Source organism: Hippoglossus stenolepis, chromosome 21 (genome assembly GCF_022539355.2).
Source record: "Hippoglossus stenolepis isolate QCI-W04-F060 chromosome 21, HSTE1.2, whole genome shotgun sequence".
NCBI classification, from domain to species: domain Eukaryota; kingdom Metazoa; phylum Chordata; class Actinopteri; order Pleuronectiformes; family Pleuronectidae; genus Hippoglossus; species Hippoglossus stenolepis.
The window spans coordinates 12,462,605-12,483,390 of NC_061503.1; the positions used below are offsets into that span (position 1 = coordinate 12,462,605).

Genomic DNA, 20,786 nt, shown 5'->3' on the forward strand with positions numbered 1-20,786 from the left:
GAACACAGATACAAGCGGAGTGCGGCGGCAAAACACCTGACAGTTACAGTGCAGTCAGGACAGTGATGGGATTTTCTACGTGGTGGCTCCGTGCTCCAGCGTACTGGCCTTGAGATGAAGCAAACGCCAGGCGCAGTTCACACTACACGTGTTGCTGTCTTGTGATCGGGAGTCTTGGAGTCGTTGTGAGTTCATACGACTCAGAGAGGGTGTCAAACACTTCATGATCTTTCACCAGGAGAACCACCTGACTCATGTGTCTTTGGCCCTTATAGTCATAAGCTCTCGAAACCCATTGTCTCTGCTGACAAATTCATCAGCACCTCTTTTTCATCCCTTGAGATATTTGTATTCTTTCGTTTTTTTACGGCCATTTTCCTGCTGTATACACACTTATAGGCTCACTCTGACATTTTCTGTAAATTTTACTATAGGAGGCTGGTTCCAGAAAATGTTTTCAACAACCGACTTGAATGTTTGAGTTTTTCAGACACAGCCTCTCCGAAACATTTCAAGAAAATGTCTGGATTTCAGTCTGAAAGCAGCTTATGTGTCTGTCTGATCATTAGATTTCTATTATGTCTTGCCCCATCACTCTTTGTTTTAGCAATGTTGCCATGTTACTATAGCTCCCAGTGTTATTTTAACCCATACAAATGATATTACTTAAATACTTCAAATATTCTTTCAAGTTCAGTACGTTACAGTCATGGTCATAGTGAGTACAGAGCCAACACAATGACAGATTTACCTCTGTCCTTTGAGCTCGCTGTGTGACGACTGAAATTACTTCTGCACAAGTGAAAAGACTTCCTCCACAATAGATCTCTCTGCACACCTGAGTTGTTCTTTATCTCTTCAGCGTCTTCAGCTTCGCCTCATGAATACGCTCAAGCAGAAAGACTCATTTCCTAAGACCAGGCCTGCACCTTACGCATGTATTAACGGATCACCTCTGAATCATGAAAGCAACTGTGCTTGATGATGAAGAAAAAAAAGTGACACACTACTGGATTTTTGATTAACCCCTTGAGCCTCCCTCCGAACAGACTGACCTGATATTTGGCTGAGGAAGAGCTTTCCTGGATCAAGCATTGACAGTGTTTGTCAGGGGGGACCGGGGTCAGCCGAGCAGCATTAACCTCTGGGAGACCATCTCTGTGCAGTGCATTAGTCACATGGAGGAGGAGGAGGGACATCCTGTAATAGATTATTGACCAGCGGGCAGCGGCCTGCACCACACCATGTGGTCCTAGCCAGCTACTGACCTCTTCATCACAGATGGAAGAGCCCACCTGCAGACTGGAGGGGACACACACAGACACACACACACATGCACACACTCCCATGGCAGCATAACCCCGGCGACTAATGACAAACACACAGGAGTAATATTCTCTGTTTGGTTGCAAGATAGTTAGCAGGACAAGGAACCTGAGGGGTATGAAACCATATTCACTCATAGCTATAAAATGGGAGTCCTTGGCTCATCAAATTGAAAGTGTTGGGGAAACAACAATTGCTTCCGTGAACTTAGACTACCTAATTAAAGGCAGGCAATTTCTCTCCGAGAGTCACACTCAGGATCTTTAATTGAAATCAAAATGAATATGGCTGGAGCACAGAGAGCAGGGTGGAGCGAGAGCTGGGGGTGGGGACGGACCACATTCTCTGCCAACTCGTCAGCTTGTGTGACTACATATTTGATTTCCTGAAAATAAAATGTGAAATCAACCTTTACATTTTATGACAAACAATGTTTTAAAGCAGCCAAAATTCACAAAAGTAAGAGAATGAAACAAACCAGAAGACAAACCCACAAAGACAAGAGCATCTTAGAACCATTGCCAATATCATCTGTGCTCTGTTTCCCTTTGGCTCAGCCTCGCTGTTTTTTTTTTGTTTTTTTTAATTGTTTGATAATTCATCTCCAAGCTCTAATTTACCCCCCATCGTCAGCCCTGTATGTTCAACCATCGTGTGAGACATTCAGCTGAATTTCAAATGAGCTCGTAGCATATAAAGCCTCTCTTCCAGGGAAAAGCACCTATTTATGGGCATGTTTGTTTTCCATCAACATTAACCCTTTGGGCGAGGAACGTCCGTATGCCGCCTTTTCAAGAGCAGTCCAAGGAACGTCCTTGGGCGGGGAGTCACACTGTTTCAGTTGTCTGGCGTCTCAGCGACTCCCAGGGTGAAAATACGAGATAATTAATGCGAGTACCAGTAACTGGTTAGCTTAGCTTTGCACAAAGACCAGAAACAGGGGGAAACAGCTCTGTCCAAAGGTAGCACATAGTGTTTTCTGCTGAGAGGTTGGACAAAGCTGAACTGTTTCCAGTTTAACAAAGCAAATAAAGCCATTTTCAGACAGGAACTCGTGAAATGCCCTGAAAATTGGATCCAGACATTTGCCTTTCACACATTAAGAAGGCAGCAGGAGAATGTCCAGGTCAGACGCGTTCACAGCAACAAAAAAATGTCCAGTACATTCAGGTGAAGAGTGGGTTGAGCAGCAGGGGACAGGACATGATGTATAAATTGTGCGGCGGAAATCATGTGTTTTTATGTTCACAGCACATCGATACTGGTGTTGGCCTTTTATCGCCAAAAGCTAACGGATCTTGTTTTCTTTCCAAGTCTTCGTCGCTTTCTTCTAATTGTATGGCACCTTTTCTTTCATCCACAGATATTCCTTTTGTTTGTGTCTTTTATTTCAGTTTTGCGTCCGTCAAGTGTTAGAAAAAGGCCTTTACAGACTTTATCATCTTGGCCTCCTCGTACAATGTCTGTACAAATCCAGGAGAAGTCGATGTGTGAACACAGCAGGTGGGGGTTGATGACGCTTCTAACGCTTCAAAAATTTAGAAAACAAATATTTATATATCATAAGAAAATCCGCAGAGTTAATATGTCACTTCCTGCCTCTGCCTGCACCCAGCTGATCCACCTCTCGCCTGAATAATGCAGAGGATTTGTTGCTGTTGTGAACGCGTCTGTGCAGAAAACCTCCCGCTGCGTTGTGCATGTGTGAGAAGCAGACTGTGGGTAAACTCGGTAGCTAAATCTCTTCCCACATACAACCCCACCAGAAAGATTTCAGGTGAGTATCTCTCTCAGATGTAAAGGTAAATGGATTTATCATTTGTGGGTTTTACCTTTTAACGTAAACACGTGAACTGATGAATTCTGAATAACAGGGTGAAACCTTTTTTGGTGTCTAATTTTCCTTTTTTTCAAATATGAATAACCTTTATACATAAGAAGATTCGCTGTTCCCCAAAAATCCCTGTGAACCTTTTTGAATGTGCAGCGAACACATACATGCAGGCGAAGAAACGCCTACACACCCACACAGGATTGAGAATATGAGGCTATCAGAGGCGCGCACATTACATTGACTGGTGGAGGTCTTCACTGTTTAAGTGGAGCTGCCTGCTGAGGTTTTCCTCGCCGGCAGCAGGCCTATAAGAGTGGTAAGTGGCGGTGATGAGACACTGTCCCCTGTGCCTCCTTCAGCTGCCATTCCCTCTAAATTGAAACAGAGTCCTGCAAATAAATGCCACATTCGGAGAGGGGAGAACGCCTGAAAGTTGCATTTCATATAAGCACCCGTTGGGGAATTGGCCCCGGCACAGTCTGCTTTATTCGCTCTGCTTTTTGTTATTTATATGATGAAGGAACACGGCTACGTCAGGGTCATTCAGTGTTCATTTATCTTTTTATGTTGTGTTCTTCTAAGGCAAGCGGCTCCAGCCAGGCTGCCTATAGCAACACCATGCAGCCCCCTGCCATGATTCTGAATATTACAGACAATCTTATTCTGACGATCTCACCTCTCGGTATCCATCTGCATTAGCTTTACCCCTTGTTCATTAGCTGTGAACGGCATCTCTCCTTAAGATTAATTGAAGCTGGGATAAAAGAAGATGGCTCCTAAGTGTGGTCCACGGCTTCGTTATTCATGTTTGCCCGAAAACAGCAACTGTAAATCCTCTAAGTTGTTGTTAAGCTGCCCGTATTACCATACGTGTGCCATTTCCACGGAGTGACAGACCCCCTCTGGATCAAATGGGGACTATTGATCCTGCAGCACTCCATTTCAAGTTAATTGTGCTTGAAATGAGGTGCACACACTCAAGCATACCTGCATCGGGAAGGTTTTATTTATTTATATTTGTCAGGGAACCCATGTCAGAAAATATTCAATTCACGTCTTGTTCAATTTTGCTCAAAAAGAGCCGGTTGTGCTGAAGTATGCTCTGAAACTCGCTGAAACAGATTGAATCAGACTATGATCCTTGGTGCGACATGAGACTCGGTCAACGTGGGAGCGTTTTAAAGGCAAAACGATGCAGGGGATCGGCTGGAATTATAGTGTGGCTGTGATTTAACCTCACCGGTGGAAAAAGCCTCATCAGATTCAGCCCCCCCTCCTCTTCCCTCACACTGCTCCCCAGCTTTGGAGCCTCATTCCCCCGGTAAGTAAACCTGGCTGTAATATTTCAGCAGAGGTCAGGAGAAATCTGGCCTCCCCCTGACCCCCATTCCCGACGACGCTAACAAAGCAGCCTCCAAGGTAACCAGGCATGACGAGCCCTGGCAGAACCGAGGAGGCTGGAAGCGCCGGAGTTCCTCGGCAGACGTCCTGCTCAGCCTTCAGCGTGATCATGTGCCAGATTATGACTTCGAATGCACACACATACTGCAACCTACAAATCACTTATCGCCCCGCAGCACAGCGAGGCTTAAAGTGGCGGGAATGCGGAGTGGAAAAGAGGCACAGGAGATTAAATGTTTCAAACATAATCAAATCGGAAACAGATCAAATCCCTTCCCCTTAACATACTCTCATGATGCATTATATAACCTCACTAAAAAGCCTGCAACGTAAAGCAAAACACTCCATAATGATAAAATACACTGACGGGGAAAACTTGAGATAAGATAAATTCATGCTTAGACGTGAACTGATCATTTTCACTTTAATATATCAAGTCCACACCACAGGCAGCCCCAGCGTCGGTGACTGGCAGCGAACGTCACAGCCCCCTCCGCTGGCCCCGAGCCAGAACAACCCCATTTATAGAGCAAACCCCTCCCGCGGTTTGTTTATAAGCCCATTCTTTTATAATAGTATATATAAATAAGTGAAACTGTGTAATGGATCGCATTAAACAGGCAGGCATATTGAGGCAGGATTTAATTTGCATGCCAGATTAGCTTGCTATTGGTCGGGGCAGCGCCGTAGGGCAGCCTATTCATTAATAGGATCTAGTCTCTTCAAATCCATTAAGTCAATTGAACCCATACATGATCTGATTTCAGCAGCACCATGTAAATGTTGTACTGGGACAGGCCTTTGCTCTCTCTGAACTGCAGCGGTGTAGTGGGATTTGGAGACGTGAGGTGGGATTTGTAAATAAAAAGGTAAAACATATAGATAACACAGTGTGTCCATGGAAATCAGTTAGTAGGCTACAGCACGTGTTGTCACGTCACAATTCATCTGCTGTTTTCAGACATGAACTCCGGATCATTTCTGGAAAATTGGTTGGATGTGCACAGGGGTTCTTTGAATTGTTTGGGATCAAATTAGCTTTTTGGATTTAGGGATGCTATTAAAAGAATTTGTATAGATTACATGGACTGTAAATAAAGATGGGAGACATGATGGCTTCCCAACAAGTGAAGCCAAAGTGTCGCCACCTGATGGCTGGCTGCGGTATATGTCATGAATCCCTCCGTGTGAGTGGATGGGACATGGTTCAAACGTCAAATATATATTTTTTCTCAAACACGGTTTCTGTCATTTTAGGTAGTTCTTGCCACAAGAAGCGTTAGTAATTTGATACTATGAAAACTGGGGGAAACTCATAAGTGACAGTTGAGACTGACTCGTGATTGGTCGAGCACATGTATCAATGGGACCTTGATGCCTTGGCTTCATTCCTTGATCCCGTCTCCACAGACTCTGGCTCTAAATGCACAAGATGGCAGCATTAGACATTCTGGCTTCATTTCTGGACAATGGGAGGAAGTGGAGATGCGTCGTCCATCTTTATACACTGTGATAGTTATAGTGAGCTGTTTGTAACTATGGGTGAGAAATTGTGCTCCAGGCACAAAGTTGAGCAACTGAATTAAGAAACCCAATGTGCATAATACCTACTTATACAGATGACTCTTAATGCAGTCATCACGTGTCCTGTCGTAGTATTAAATATAAAGCAACAAGGCAAAAAATCAGTTTCGTGCAAACACCTATTGTAAGCATCAACGCTGCATCCACAGATCATCGGAGGTGGCGACTCCCTGCCATGTTAACAAACTGACGGCGGATGCAGTGGTGGTGGGGGGGTGTCAAGATGACCTAAATCCTTGTTTGTGAGGCTGGCTGGTCAGAGCTGAGGAGGGGAACACTGCTGGAGGCGCTCGGAAGACAAGGCCCAACGTAGACCAGGTCATGCCTGAGTGACCCGACGAGCCCCAGATTTACACACTGTACACACCCCAGCATCTGGGCCAACAGGGAGCCACACACACACACACACACACACACACACACACACACACACACAGCTAACTCACAGATACACACACATCCACACTATCACTGTGAAGACAGGACAGGGACTCACCATGGGGAAATCTATACAGTTTATAATTGGGGGAAGGCTACTGAAGGAAGAAGAGAACCATAACAAATCTACACAAGGGTGCATGAGGCTAAATAGACCTGGATGTCTGAAAGGAGACTCAGAAAAGGGGGATGATTTTAGGAGGGGAGATATGATAAATACATGTGGAGCAGTGCAAGAGTATAAGTGTGTCTGTTGTGTTATTTGTCAGTTTTTTCCCTCATTTTGGTTCAGATTTTCAAAAGGAAGTTCACGCAAAACATCCACATTCACGTACATCGGAATTCACATGAAGAGGAAAAGAAGAAGTACATGTATTTGGTTGGTTATAGGTAAAAAAACAGCCAAATATAACTAAGGGATTACAGTAGGAGGCTGTTAACTATTACTCACCTTAAACACGTCATTCTGAAAACCCTGAGCTGTGTGTGTCAGAGGATTTGTCACCTCCGCTGTGAGGTTTTCCTGCTTTTCAAAACACACAAAGAGGGAAAATTAAATCCTTGGAGGAGGATTTAGACACTTATATAACTCCCCAATTATAAAGTTTTTTTCCCCCCTTCCCCTTCAAGAAGCCTCAGTGCCCTCCCTTCTGTTTATATGACTCACAAATATCTAATACTGAACTGTGTATAATGCCAGTGTGCCCACATGACTGCAGAAAAGGCTCTTTCGCTTTCTGCCCGACTGAGTCAGGCATAATGGGAGGCTTGAAAAGCTGCGAGCTTAAACCAGCACAGTCCTGACAAAGCCTCGGTGGCTTGCTGGGAGACTGTGCATCCCGGGAAGTTGCCAAAAAACTAATTTTCAAGAGCACTCAGCATGCTCCTAAAGCTGTCTAATGGAACCACACCCAGGCCGGACGCTAAATACCTCAACTCCTGCATGGGCAATTTGCTGACAATGACGAATGGAGTGATCACAAATTCAAATTTAAGAGAAAGACATAAGAAATGATGGAGAAACAGCTTTTCCCAACATGCAACACGAGAGCTGTAGACTGTACGGCCAAAAGTATGTGGATGCTTCAACCGTTAAACCAATATGTGATTGTTGAATATATAATAGTCACTCCACTCTTCTGTGAAGGTTTTAAACAGTTTGTCAGAACCAGGTTGAAGATATTTTCTTCCACGCAGCCACAAGAGCATCTGTGATAATGTCTCTGATGTTGGGTGATAGGGTTTTATAAAGGTCAGTCAAGTTCTTTCACACTATAGGGCTGCAACTAATGATTATGTCTATTATCAGTCAAGCTACAGATAAATTAATCGACTCATTACCGGGTGAAAACACCACTGAGCTTCAACTTCAACACAACGTCTCACTTTGACCAACAACACTTATTTCATTTACTCATATCATCATATCATGTATAACAAAGGCAAAGAGAAAACACTCATATGAGACACTAGAACGTTTTGAATTGCGGGACTTTATTGAGATGCATTTTTGCACTTTTTATTACTGAGGGTCGGGAAGAAATGTTCTTTAATTTTGGCCATATAGAATGTGTTATCCTAATCGATAGCAATACCTGAGTTCTGCACGATGTCTGAAATGAAAAACCAAAACTGATTAATTGAAATACGTGTGAAAACTAAACAAAATAAAGCAATTTACTACACAAACTAAAATGTAACTAATCAAACACATTGTTTATAAAGTCTGGACATAAAAATGCACATACCTGTGTGTTCTATCCTACGTCGGGTATGTAAATCTGATTCACGAGAGAGTATCTTGTACAAAGAATGCTTGGTATTTTCCTCCGTTCTCTTAAAAGACATATTTTATGATAAACCACAATGACGCTGAGTCATCGAGAGGTCCCTTTTTGACCCCCCCTTTACCTGATGGCCTCAACCCTCCCTTTCCCCTCGACTTATATTTCAACCAACCTTTGGTGTACCTGTTTACATGTCTGTGGGTGGTCCGGCTGGAACTTAAAAAAAAAAAAAAGTCCCTTCCCCCTCACACACTGGCAGATCCAGGCAGAGAGTACCTGTTTACCCGATATAAGGAAACGGCCGAAGCTGCCTGCTTGTTTTGCAGTTTACGTCCTCGGCAGAAAAGGATCGAGGGTGGGATCATTCAGTGAAAAAAGAAAGAAGTCCCCTGGTCTGGCCTCAGGACCACCTAACCTGTGGCTTCTATTCCTGAACCCTTAATGTGTGTGTGGTTGGGGGGGGGGGGGCTTTTTCTCCGACAGTGCTTCCCCATATTCCCTGACCCCACAGAGACATACAGTGGGCAAATATAAAGCAGGGCTTCATGAAGCCTGAGCTTATCTGGGCTCTGAAAGTATGTGAGACATGCCTGGGAACAAAAGGCCGTCTCTCAGCCTGGGAGCGGGCCAAGGGGATCTCTTTCAGCGGCCACAGATTGCCCTGTGTTTTCTTAATTGACAGACCCTGGCCACATTTGATAGAAATGACATGCAGCTGGCAGACAGCCCCCGTCCGTCCAGGTAGAGACCACCTTTCAGCAGCGAAATTGTCCTCAATCTACTTCATAAAGAAGTTCCATGGAGGTCTCCCACGTCCACGTCACACACGCATCGTGCCGTGGTGGGTTCATCTCGCTGGGCTTTACACCTGCGTGGGAAAAGTTGGTTGAATGTTGTGGGGCCAGCTCTCACTCATCTATACGTACACAGTGGAGGTTATTTCACAAACAGATTTATTTATCTACAAACTGTAGAATCCTATATTTCACTGATTGTATTTAACTCAACTTTTAATACCTATAATTCTATTTAAAACATAACCAGACTCACTCTAATGTATATATGTTAAAATGTATTCATTCATAATATACATGTGGTATATTTCTTTCTAGTAAACCCTCTAGTATCCACTTTCTTAGTTTTCTCTATGTAGATACTGTAAAGATCTATATGCACAATGGCCTCTGTGTGGCTTCATGTTCCCTATCCCCCCAGTCTGAGGAAAGCACGTCCTCCGCTGGCCACACACAGTAGTGCACCCTTTTTTTATAGCAGGCCTGTCAATCAAGATGCAACCACACTTTATATGTGTTTGTAAATTGAAGCCTGATATCGAATCTCCAATAGAATTAAATGCTATTTTATATAGAAACATGTGGTTGTATGTTATTATTGGGGAAAAACCTAAAAATCTTTAAAGTATGCTTTAAAAAAGTGTCCAAAGTAACATCTTGAACTTAATTCACTTTTGTATTTCCTCTATTATTTGTTTGTATTCTGACTTATTATTATTATTGTTTTACTGTGGTCATAATTTATTATTATGAAAAAATGTATTATAAAAGAAATCTTTCAAAAGTTAATAAGAGCTAGAACAAATCAAAACACGCTTCAGGGATGTGAGGCTTTGATTTAAAAAAACAAAACCATATTATGTGGAGGTTCAGTCCGAGAAAGGTGGTGTTAATAATTACTGGATTTATATACTTTTCCATTAGAGTCTTAACAACTGCTTCTTTATGATAGTGTGTCTTTAGTGTGTCGCCACTTCAGTGCTGAAAAGATGCTAATGCGTCTCTGCGATCTTCTCATGATGACAAGCAACAACATAAACTGCCCAAATTCCTTTGTCACGTCACATATTGTCCAAGTCTCTCGTGTGCATTTAGACGCCGGGCATCAGAGAGGCCCGAGCTCCACAGGGAATAAAGAGGACGACATATGGCATCCATGTCTCAAGCCCTGTGATCCGCGTGGGCTGATTTCCCATCCGGTGCAGGAAAGAGGGGATTTCAGGGTGCCAAACGGTGTTGGTCCCCTGTGGATATTACTGGGCCATGGAAGATAAGAAACCAGCCACCCCAGACATCCACGTCCATCAGGGACAGATAAGAGATGAAAAGGCCGATCAGCTCCATCTGAACCTCCTCTGATCTACTACAGGCTGGATGTGCTGCGACCTTACAGCGCTCACTACCAGAAGTTTTCCTTTTCTTTTCTTTTGGTTTTCTTACATTTATGTTGCTACTACTGCATAAGTATATTTTTCAATAATTGAGTGTTTATTAGTTTTTTCTGTTTTTATGAGGGTTTCCCAGGGTCCTGATAGATCAAGTTGTTTATTTGAGAGTCAAACAGGCCACGAGAACTTAAAGCAAATGTGCAACATCTTTCACAAAACACAATAATCCAGTAAATCACATTAGTCAGAAATGTGGGATATTATTGTACTAAAGAGTGTAATCCTTAAATGGTCATTTATATTCAAATTCAAAAGCTGAAATGTTGTAGTCAAAGTAGCCTGAAAATAAAATAGGTCATTGGTCTTTTAGTTACAGTCATAACTCTGGTTTTCTATAAAAGGTCATTTTCATTGCACAACTTAAACAGAATAAGTAAAGGAGTTACTGAAATCAAATTAGAATAACTTAAACCTACTTAAAATAAACCTAAAATAAAGAAATATGTTTGCCTTGGCCTGTTTGGGGTATAAAAGGCGAATCTAAGGCCTTTAACCTTTAGTGTGTAAAACATTATGCTTAAAATGGTCTGCACAGAATCAGGGGAGTTAAAGACGATAAAAACCTTGTTCACCAGCATATTTTCAGCATATTCAGGCATTTCAGTTGCATTCTGACCCTTCCTAATCAATTACTCCAAATATTAGATGATGGACTGGACAAGTGTTGGTTTAAAAGCAGGTCCATTCCTCCACTCTCTCAGCCCTGAGAGTTGACCCCCCTCCTGCCCCAGCCCTCTGACACCCAGGGTTGAGTCCCTGCCCAGTCCCGGGCACCCAGAGGCCAAGTTTCTATAGTTATGCTTCATTTGCCAACGATATAAACACACACTGATTTACCTAATAGAGAATACAGTAAACGCATACAAAAAGAAAAAAACATGATGAGTATCCGTCCTGGCAGGAGCATTTTGCCCTCTGACTAATCTGGGCTGCTAAATTGTGAGTAACTGTGTTGAACTTGTGTCCTCCAGCCAACAGAGATCAGAGTTCAGCATTGTGCTGTAATCGCAGATCACATCTTGTTATGCTTAGTGGACACTGAGAGATGCCGGAGGCTGTAATTTACTTTGCGGGAACACAAAGATCTGCGTCAAGACAAAGGCAAAGTCTGAATTCGGTGAACAAAGGCCCAATTTAAATTAAACACCATCCATGTCTGTAGATGGGGATATCCAAGAAATGAAGTGTGATGATTTGGAGGAGGATATCTCTTCATGTTTGAATCCACAATATGATTAACACATTCAAAAAAAAAATACAAAAACATCACCTTAGCCTCCTCTGTCTCATTCAGCCGAGCTGCTTCCCTCTGACATGGAGGAAACTCGCAGTATTATTTGACAAATGGAGCACAAACAGCAAAATATGTGTTTAGTACATGTCCCGGCCCGTAGATTAATGACATTAACGAAGTTTCCATTAGCGCAGCGATCGGGGGAGACAGAGGCGTCCATGCGTGAATCCACATGACTGAATCACTGATAAGAGAAAATGAAACACATCTCTGTGGGCCAAGAGGGGCCAGGAAACGCCACTCCAAATTAGCCCGCGGCCCAATTTGTTGTTACTTCATTAACCGACCAGCATCTGCAGAGGAGGGGAGGCAAGTTGTGACCCATCTTCAGTTGAAAAAAATTCCCATCTCTGATTTTTGAGAAGGCCTCAGGAAAAAGAGAAGGAGCAGCTCCCTGTGCAGAAAGGTTGGAGTGGATCAGGGATCTGACAGGAGCTCCATCAGCCGGCTACTGTGCACGAGGAGAGTTTCACCTGGTTGTGAATCCCCATCATAAACATCTGGAGCATGACAGTGAACAAGAGAGGACACGTGGGTCTGTTCAGCTCAGGTTTCAAGATCTCAAAGCTGATATCTCCCCCGTGGATCTATTGTTTCAATGGATATTCAAGACGACCATGAAGTGTCTCAACGTAAGAATTGTTGGAACACAGGGTCTCTTTTCTTGGAAAATGTGCAGTTAAAACATTTGAAATAATGAAACTTTTTAAACTCACAGACGCATTAATGTCCCCCTTATATATAATATATGCTATTATTGATATACTGTTAGATGTATTATATAACAACTGGGTTCTTCTGCAGTTGCTAGGAGGTCCATGGTAAGGTAATGGCTTAATGGCTTAAACAGGTGAAACATCCAGCTTCTTCTGCCACTTTCCAAACTGTCTGCGGTCAAGTTGCATTATGGGTCATGTAAGCGAGATGCTGTTGTCAGACAATATCTCTGGTTCTGCTGCATTGACTTTTATACCTTTTTAAAACTGTCCCATCATGAGTCTGATAATATTATAGGATATAGTGCTGGAGTATTGGAGTATTATTCAAGTCCATCAGCTAAAGATCATTACTCAAGTGTCTCTTTTACACAGATATTTACAGTGCTAGCATCAAAACTATTGATTATTGTTATTACCGACATTTTTAATTGATCGACTCATTATTTAATCACTAGAATAACACATCATAAGTTCCTTCAGCTCAAGGTGATGTCTTCAGAAAACGTGTTTGACCTGATCAACAGTCAAAAACCAGATTATATTCAATTTAGTGATTTTAAAGATATAAATAAAAGCATAAGATCCTAACATCTGAGAATCTACTTTACAAATTACTTAAATAAATAAGTTAAAAGGTTCCATCAACAACAAAATGATATTAAAACTCAATTGTTGTCATTAATTGATCATTTCAGCACAATAGCACATGGAGAAACCGGCACCTGATGGTAATGCCATAAAAATAGTGGCAGATATTTTAATTAATATTGTCATTCTTTTATTTTGGTGAATTTTTTGTTGTTTCTCTTAATCACAACTTCTGTTATAAGCAATGATTCGTTAATGAAGACACCACACAGTGACGATGCTGGAGTGAAACACAGGGTTCCTCCCAAAGAACTGGGCCAGCACATTCTTCAGCCATGCAGTCAGTGAACACTCGAGTCTCTCTGGCTGTGAGGCGCCATTCATTCAGGGCAAATCACACGAAAAATGTCTTAATGAAGAGGTAAACTTAGTGCGGACTAACTAAGCGGTCTGCGGGGCCGGAGCCGGCTGACCATGTGTTCCCCGTCCGGGCCCGGGGTTAGGGCCGCGGTAATTAGGGAGGATGCTAATGGCTCTGACAAGTCTGAGTCCCTGGAAAGCTGGAAACGTCGCTTCAATTAGACGGCACCCTGAAGACGTCTTGTGTGGTATTGTCATTCATTCCACTTGGAGGCTGCAAACACACATAATATAGTTTTTTTTGCTCACATCCCTGAAGCCTGAAAGATTTTCCATCACCAGCACCTTCACTTCCCTCCCAAACCTGAGCCCACCAGATTCTAAACACACATGTTTATTCATGCCGATTTTTAAAACCCGACATTATTTCCTGCTTGGTTGATCGACATTTCGATGGCCACGCTCACAAAAGCCACTTTAATGTTGTCATTAGTTATGCTTCTCTGGTGGGCAAAAGATGGATCCCTAAGTCCCAGGATCCAACGGGGGCCGTGTGTGAATGGTTGGGGGAGATAAACTACATCAAATAAACGGGGGAAAGACTCATTCACTGATGGAAGACGGCGGCGGAAAAAAGTCTGTTAATTAAAAATATGAAAATGAACAAAATCTCTGACACAGTTTTGGGCCCGTCTGAGCAGCTACAGTGATTCTCGCTCCACCTTATAAGAACTTCATTTAATTAACAGGAGGCTGCAAAGTATCTTCAAGCAGTTTCTAATTATTTTCCTGAGCAGATTTTTAAGATGATGTATAAACGACTCAAAGTATTTAGCTAATTCTTACTTTATTATTCAGTTGGTTAATGTTACATGAAAAATATTCCCAAGTTTACTTATTTCTCTTGGTTTTTTTTAAACTTCAATGTGGTTTTATTTGCAGGTGGACTTAAGTAACATTGACATTCAAGTCTTTTGTTTGACTGGTTGTTATACGACATGAAACAAATAGTAACTGACCTGTAGATATGAGGTCAAAAGCTATTTAAAAGTAGAACTTATACTTGAGACTTACACTTATTATACCGTCATAAGGGGGGAAGCCTTATATATTTTATACATATACATTTCTTTCTTTAACTCATAGAATGAAAGTGTTTGGCAATGGTTGATGAGATTCAGTAATACTATACTAATAAGTATGTGGGTATAATTGTGTTCAAACAACAACTTATGGTGTATTGATGTATTTAAAAATTTGATTTGAGATATTTAGTTTCCTGCCTTTAAGGAAATACCATGTGTATTATGTGTGTAGTACCGTGTTTGTGAGAGAATGTAACTGCAAATGGTAAATATTCCCTGTTGCTGAGTTTTGGATAAACGTGTAAAATCGTTAATTTCAATCCAGCTGAAAATCAAGATCTCAATCTATTATACGTGGGCAAACAGAACTGACAATTTAAAACAAGCCTGTAAATGTATTGTTAACATGTCAGGTCTATCAAAGAAAAAGAATGAGCTCCTCAATACCTCAAACTGTAAATTCATGTATTCTGTAGAATTTAACAACTCGCAGACTAAACTTTGATGAGAACACGTCAGAATGAATTCGTCTTTTTCACACATTTGATGCATAACAACAGCATCAACTAGCCCATAATTCACATTTTTTGTCACCAAACACAGTGGTAGAGTCATATTTACATAGGGTCACATATTTTGAAAACTGCGATATTGATGTTCAGAACAGACTGGAAGATATGATGCTATATGAAAAGGACCAAATGATGTTTGGTGATATTTTATATAGACAGATTATCAAACTTTTCATATCAAATATCTAAATATAATGTTAACAATAGGTCACAATCTTTGCTTTACAGCTAAACCACTAAATAAAATACAGTATATAATACTAATTTTGACAGTGGTAGCACAGCTATATATATGTGTATATATATGTATGTATATATATATATATATATATATATATATATTATATTATAATTGTTTTATTGGAAGGATCACAGTCAGTAAGTTACTCTGTCAGGGAGGACATCGAAAAGCAGCCTGAGATTAAAACTCAAATTTATTCTTTCTTTTAATAAGTACAGTATATTACATGCTGCCAGGGGCTAAAGCTGCATTCTGAATAAAATGAAGCAACCACATTGTTGTGCCTCGGTATAAAATGATCAGTTTCTATTGATCAATAATTTAGACAAGTGCCAGATTATTGGCAGGGAGACAGAATATGTTGGGCCGGCTGCATTTGAGAAAACCCCCCATACACTCAATCACTGGAACAGAAATTGCTCCATGGTATATAATAACGCAGCAATGTTTCTTTCCCCCTCCTGCAGATCAATGCTAATTGAAGTCTTACATGATGAATGTAGTCTGAAACGTTTTTAACCCACTGGCTGCTGGACAGGAGCGAGGACGGTTCACTGAGCACATGAGGTGTTTTTACACGGATTATTGAGACTGAGCAGTTACAGCTGATTCGTATAATTCCCTTTGCGTGCATAGGAATATTCTCCATTGTGCATCATTTGATCACTTGATAGTTTTGGTTTAAGTGTGAATAAAATACAGAGAGATTATTCAAAGCGAGTGGCTTCGCGAATTGAAATTTCACAACCACCGATGCTGTAAAGTCTCGTCGGTAGCAGAAGGAAAACCGGTCGATCCTCCCAATGTAACTCTCTGTAGGTGCACACTGAGCCCGTGGACGGCACACAGCAGATGGGGTAAACCGTGCCATCAAGTGGAAAATAGACCTGTTGTGTTGTCACAGAGACAAGTTACAATATAGTCTGCCCACCGGACCTCCAGGGGAAACTGAGGGAGTATAACACCTAGCTGCTGCAGCGAGGGGATTCTTACTGTGCAATCACTGCATCAGGTAAACGATGCTTCTGTTCACAAACCGCCTTAGTAATCAAACAAAAACTTTTCATCATCTAAATCTTAGCAAAAGAGATTCTTGGCCTTTTCATACAGGTTCCTCCTGATACTGGCTGTTGATATATTTAAATAATAGAGCTGCATGCACTGTTAGTTTAGATGTAATCGTGCAACATGAATAAAATAAACATCCCGACTCACTGCTGCCACCTTGTGCCTCTTTGAGTCATAGACCCACAGTGCACTGAAGTTCTGCTCGACAATGTGAATCTTGTTTTTCTCGATCACTGCACTTTTGCACACAAACACAGGCACAGACATCCTTCTCACTGGTAGAGAAGGATGTCTGTGCATAAACAACACTGCTTATAAAATTTAAGAATACCATTTATTGCTTTATCCAAACAGTTGATGGCGGAAAAGTGATGGTGTTGTATTTTATAATTTAATATTTGTTTGTATAAATCATACATTTTGTTACAGGGAAACATTTCAACACAGTTGCTTTGTACAAAAGTCATTTCAAAGGCTTAAAGGAAAACAGTCATAATAAATTCCTATACTTATTTCAAACATGTTCTATGCATTTATTACCTCCGTCAAGGATGTTTCCATCCGTTTGTCTGTTCGATTCTTTGTTGGCAGGATTATGCAAAAACTACTTTACTGACTTCCATGACATTTTTTGGAGGGGTAGGGCATGATGTAAGGAGGAGGATTTTGGTGGATCCATTTTTTTTTTTTACTTTCTATAACATTTCTCTACATTTTCGTGGATTTCTCCTAGAATAATTCATTGATATTGATAAAAGAGGCATGTTAAGGGGATTGATATTTATGAGTGTTTGCAATTTGGTGCAGACGCAAATAAGAATCTGGATCTAGTGAATTTAATTGTGGTTTCATTAGGGGACTGTTGGGCCTTGGTGGAGATCCTCTCTCAACAGAGTGCCATTCAGGTTACTAATGTAGATTAAAGGGGTTGCATCACACAAAACAAAACAGCACATTCCCAGTTACCCCAGCATCATTTAGCCATTAAGACTTGATTGAAGTGCTAGAACTGTTGCTTAAAACAGTTTTCATCAGGAAACATTTAAGCACTGTAAACAATGAGGTCTGTTGATGATCCTGAGGAGACATTCTTTCTGGAAGACACATGATCTACACAACAAACAAAGCACCTTCACTGTGTCGTGACGGCAGGCAGAGGTCTCAGAAAAGGAGATAATAAAAAAAACCTGGACGAATAAAACAAAAGGCTAGACAGAGCTGGTGGTAAGTGGGAAAAAAGCTTGGCAGGAAACATTGGGTGAACGGTTCCTTTAAATGGACACTTAACATGCAAAATGAGACGTTTAATTCAACTCAAACATGTTTTAAATGTTTCTAAATGAAACATAAGGATTACGGCTTCTTCTTTTTTTTCTCACAATATCATGTACACAAGGTACAAACAATACAACACACTCACTGTACTTTGGTTAGAATTGCTTTTTTTTTTCTAAAAACCAAGATTATAACAACACCCCAAAAAAGTGCAGTGACATATTTTGGACATGAGGCAGCAATTCTTTAAAATGTACATGGCTTTCTTCAGTCATTTAAGCATTTTCAGTACCATCTTGAATACGTATCTCCGATCACATTCAAACTTGAGTGCAACACATTCAGGGTTTTATAGGATTGTCTCACAGCAGCTCATGAGCCTGTGACTGCTGATATGAAGACACCTGTAGCAAAGAAATGTTGATTACCATCGATCGACTGTTTCCAACATTATTTGTTAATGAAATGTGCTGCGAATTATGATTTTAAGTTCTGGGACCATTTGGATATTTGACACTCGAGTTTAGACATTAACACGTAATGAGCTTGTAGAGTAGATATACTGCTGATACCACCTACCTGCGTCGTGCAGATTCATGACCCTTTGGTTATATCTGGAGATTGATAAAAGGAGCGAACCCCAGCACGTCCTGAAGAAGCACCAGAGCCCTCTGTAATGGTGGCTCCACATCTATCACAACGTTGCGCTTCCGTAGAGGATCGAGGCTCGACTCTGTCACATTGTGGCAGTGATTCACCTTCAGGGACTGTAGCTTTGGGCAATACTCCGCAACGGTCCTGTGAGCACAGCATGCATAAGACATTACGGATGGTCGCACAAATGAGACGATACGTGTCAAAGTGTCGACACAAAGTTAGTTGGATTCAACTTGAGAGTAAGATGTACCTGATGGACTCGTTTCTGACCCTCAGGCAACCCGTCAGGTCCAGCTGCTCCAGACCCCTGCAGTTCTTGGCCACCTCCTCCACCGACTCGTCAGTGACGTTGGCGTTGACTGCCAAAGATAGAGACCTCAACTTCAAGCACTTCTTGGCCAGGTAGCAGATGGCGTCGTCCTTGAGCTGGCGGCAGGCGGTGATGTCGATCGACTGCAGCCCCCCGCAGTGGTCGGCCAGGCTGCGCAGGGACAGGCTATCCACCCACTCGCAGTGCGCCAGGCCGAGGTGCTGGAGGTGCGCGCAGCTCAGCGACACGGCCACCAGGGAGTGGCGGGTGAGCCAAACGCACCCGCCCATTTCCACTCGATGCAGATGCTGGTTCTGGCCGATGACCGGCAGCAGCTCCTGGTCCGTCACCCAGTCTGAGCAGTTCTGAAGCGACAGCCTCTGGAGAATTTTGCTGTCCTTTAACATTGAGCAAAACGATTCCTTGGGAATGCTTTGTCCAATCTGTCAACAGAGCAGAAAGCAGACTTCTTCAAGTACTGCAAACAACTTGCCTCTCACTATCTGCAGGCCTTAAAACACACTCAATCCAGGTCCCGCAACAAAAGGCCTTAAGAAGTATTAGAAAGTATGAAATTTCATTAATAAAGTCATGTGTACGTTGGAGACATAAAACACTTAGAAAACTGCGAGTGAACTGTGTGCGAAGGAGGCTTTTACTACGTCTTCCAAGAGGTTGTTTTCAAAAAGGCAAAAAATAGACATTTTACCATGAAACTTGGTGGAAGGATGAGTTAGGTAAAAAAACATTTTGGTGCTGATTTGTATCAGGGGGCGGATCCAGGTTTTTTCTCCACTTACCTTAACATTAGGAGATGGACATTTTTCCCCATTTTCATTGATTTCTCTGAGAATAACTCATGGATCTTGATGATCTTGATGTTTAGAGCACTGGTATTTAAGTCCAAATAAAAATCCTGATCTAGTGAACTTAAATGAGGTTTCATAAGAGGAATGGGCGGCAGAGGAGTGTCATTCTAGTTATCATCCCAATCATTGAGAAGAACAGTTGCTAGGAGCTCATTTTAGCAGAAACTTCAATCAATTTATAACTGATTTATCTATCAATCTTCTGCCACATATCTAGGTCCAGGTTCAATAGATCATAAACAATCACATGCAACGAGGAAGTACATTTAAGTTCAAGTAAAATCTCTGGTTATCAGAGGCCTTATTGTGTCTTTTAGGTTTCTGTAAGATCTCTGACAGTGAAATCTGTGTAACACGTGTGATATTCAGCTTCACCCCGCATTGCACTGAGAGGAAAACAAAGTCCACACACTCACCGGGGACGGATCAAATGTCCTGCAGTTGGCCAGGTAGACCTGGACGAGGCTGTGGAACTGCTTGCTCACCCTCTGCAGACTCACCACATGCTGCAGGGGCAAGTGGCACAAGATGTGGGGGACCACGACATCTTCCCAGGGCAGATCCAGGAGCTGACACCTGCAGAGGAGACACACGCACACACACCTGAGTGTTTACAGTGTTTAAAGCTGACACAACGATAACAACACACGGTTACATGCTAACCTGGGGGTTTAAAGGGCAGGAGAACAGCAGCTGGGTTACATGCGCAGACTGGAGAGTCTCTACCAGTGGTGTCACGGGGGTAAACATTCAAAACACAAGTCCGCTTCCATGTTTAAAGGACACGGACACACGGGCTCGGTGACTCGGCTGTTGTCGCTATCTATAGCCGCTAGCGGAGAAGCTAACCTGCCGGGGCCACCGACCCCGCTGGGTTTGTAAATAAAAAAACACTGCATTTTAAAGCCACTCACGTCCGTATCTTGGCTTCTTCACTCATTGTGAGTCCGATACGTTAGACACCGTTTTTCAACGTGTGTTGTTCTTCACACAAGCACAAAAACAACGTGTTTAGCTTTAGCATCTTTCGACCGGTTGAGGTGTAGCCCGAACCCGGTGCTGCCTTCAAGGACCGTCGGGAAGAATGAACCACAGTGAAAGACCACAATGTTGTTAGTTAATTAATTATGTATTAT

General features: G+C 42.1%; 1 protein-coding gene across 1 annotated transcript; it reads right to left on the minus strand.

The window, feature by feature from the left end:
• Positions 1 to 16,911: 16,911 nt before the first annotated feature.
• On the minus strand, positions 16,912 to 20,729 carry fbxl15 (F-box and leucine-rich repeat protein 15). The gene is made up of 5 exons (XM_035146413.2): positions 20,565 to 20,729; positions 20,067 to 20,226; positions 18,722 to 19,224; positions 18,394 to 18,612; positions 16,912 to 18,218 (listed from the first exon to the last, which is right to left on the minus strand). Exons 1-4 carry the CDS (start codon positions 20,588 to 20,590, stop codon positions 18,423 to 18,425), a joined length of 879 nt encoding a protein of 292 aa, XP_035002304.1. The 5' UTR covers positions 20,591 to 20,729; the 3' UTR covers positions 16,912 to 18,218; positions 18,394 to 18,422.
• Between the last annotated feature and the right edge of the window lie 57 nt (positions 20,730 to 20,786).

Excerpts from the sequence above, each read along its gene's own strand:
- fbxl15 (XM_035146413.2), bottom strand. The coding sequence starts at position 20,590 with ATGAGTGAAGAAGCCAAGATACGGAC. Across the intron at positions 20,227-20,564 it reads GAAGAAGCCAAGATACGGAC|GTGTCAGCTCCTGGATCTGC; the intron begins GTGAGTGGCTTT and ends TCTCCTCTGCAG. Across the intron at positions 18,613-18,721 it reads GTCAGAAACGAGTCCATCAG|GACCGTTGCGGAGTATTGCC; the intron begins GTACATCTTACT and ends CTGTGCTCACAG.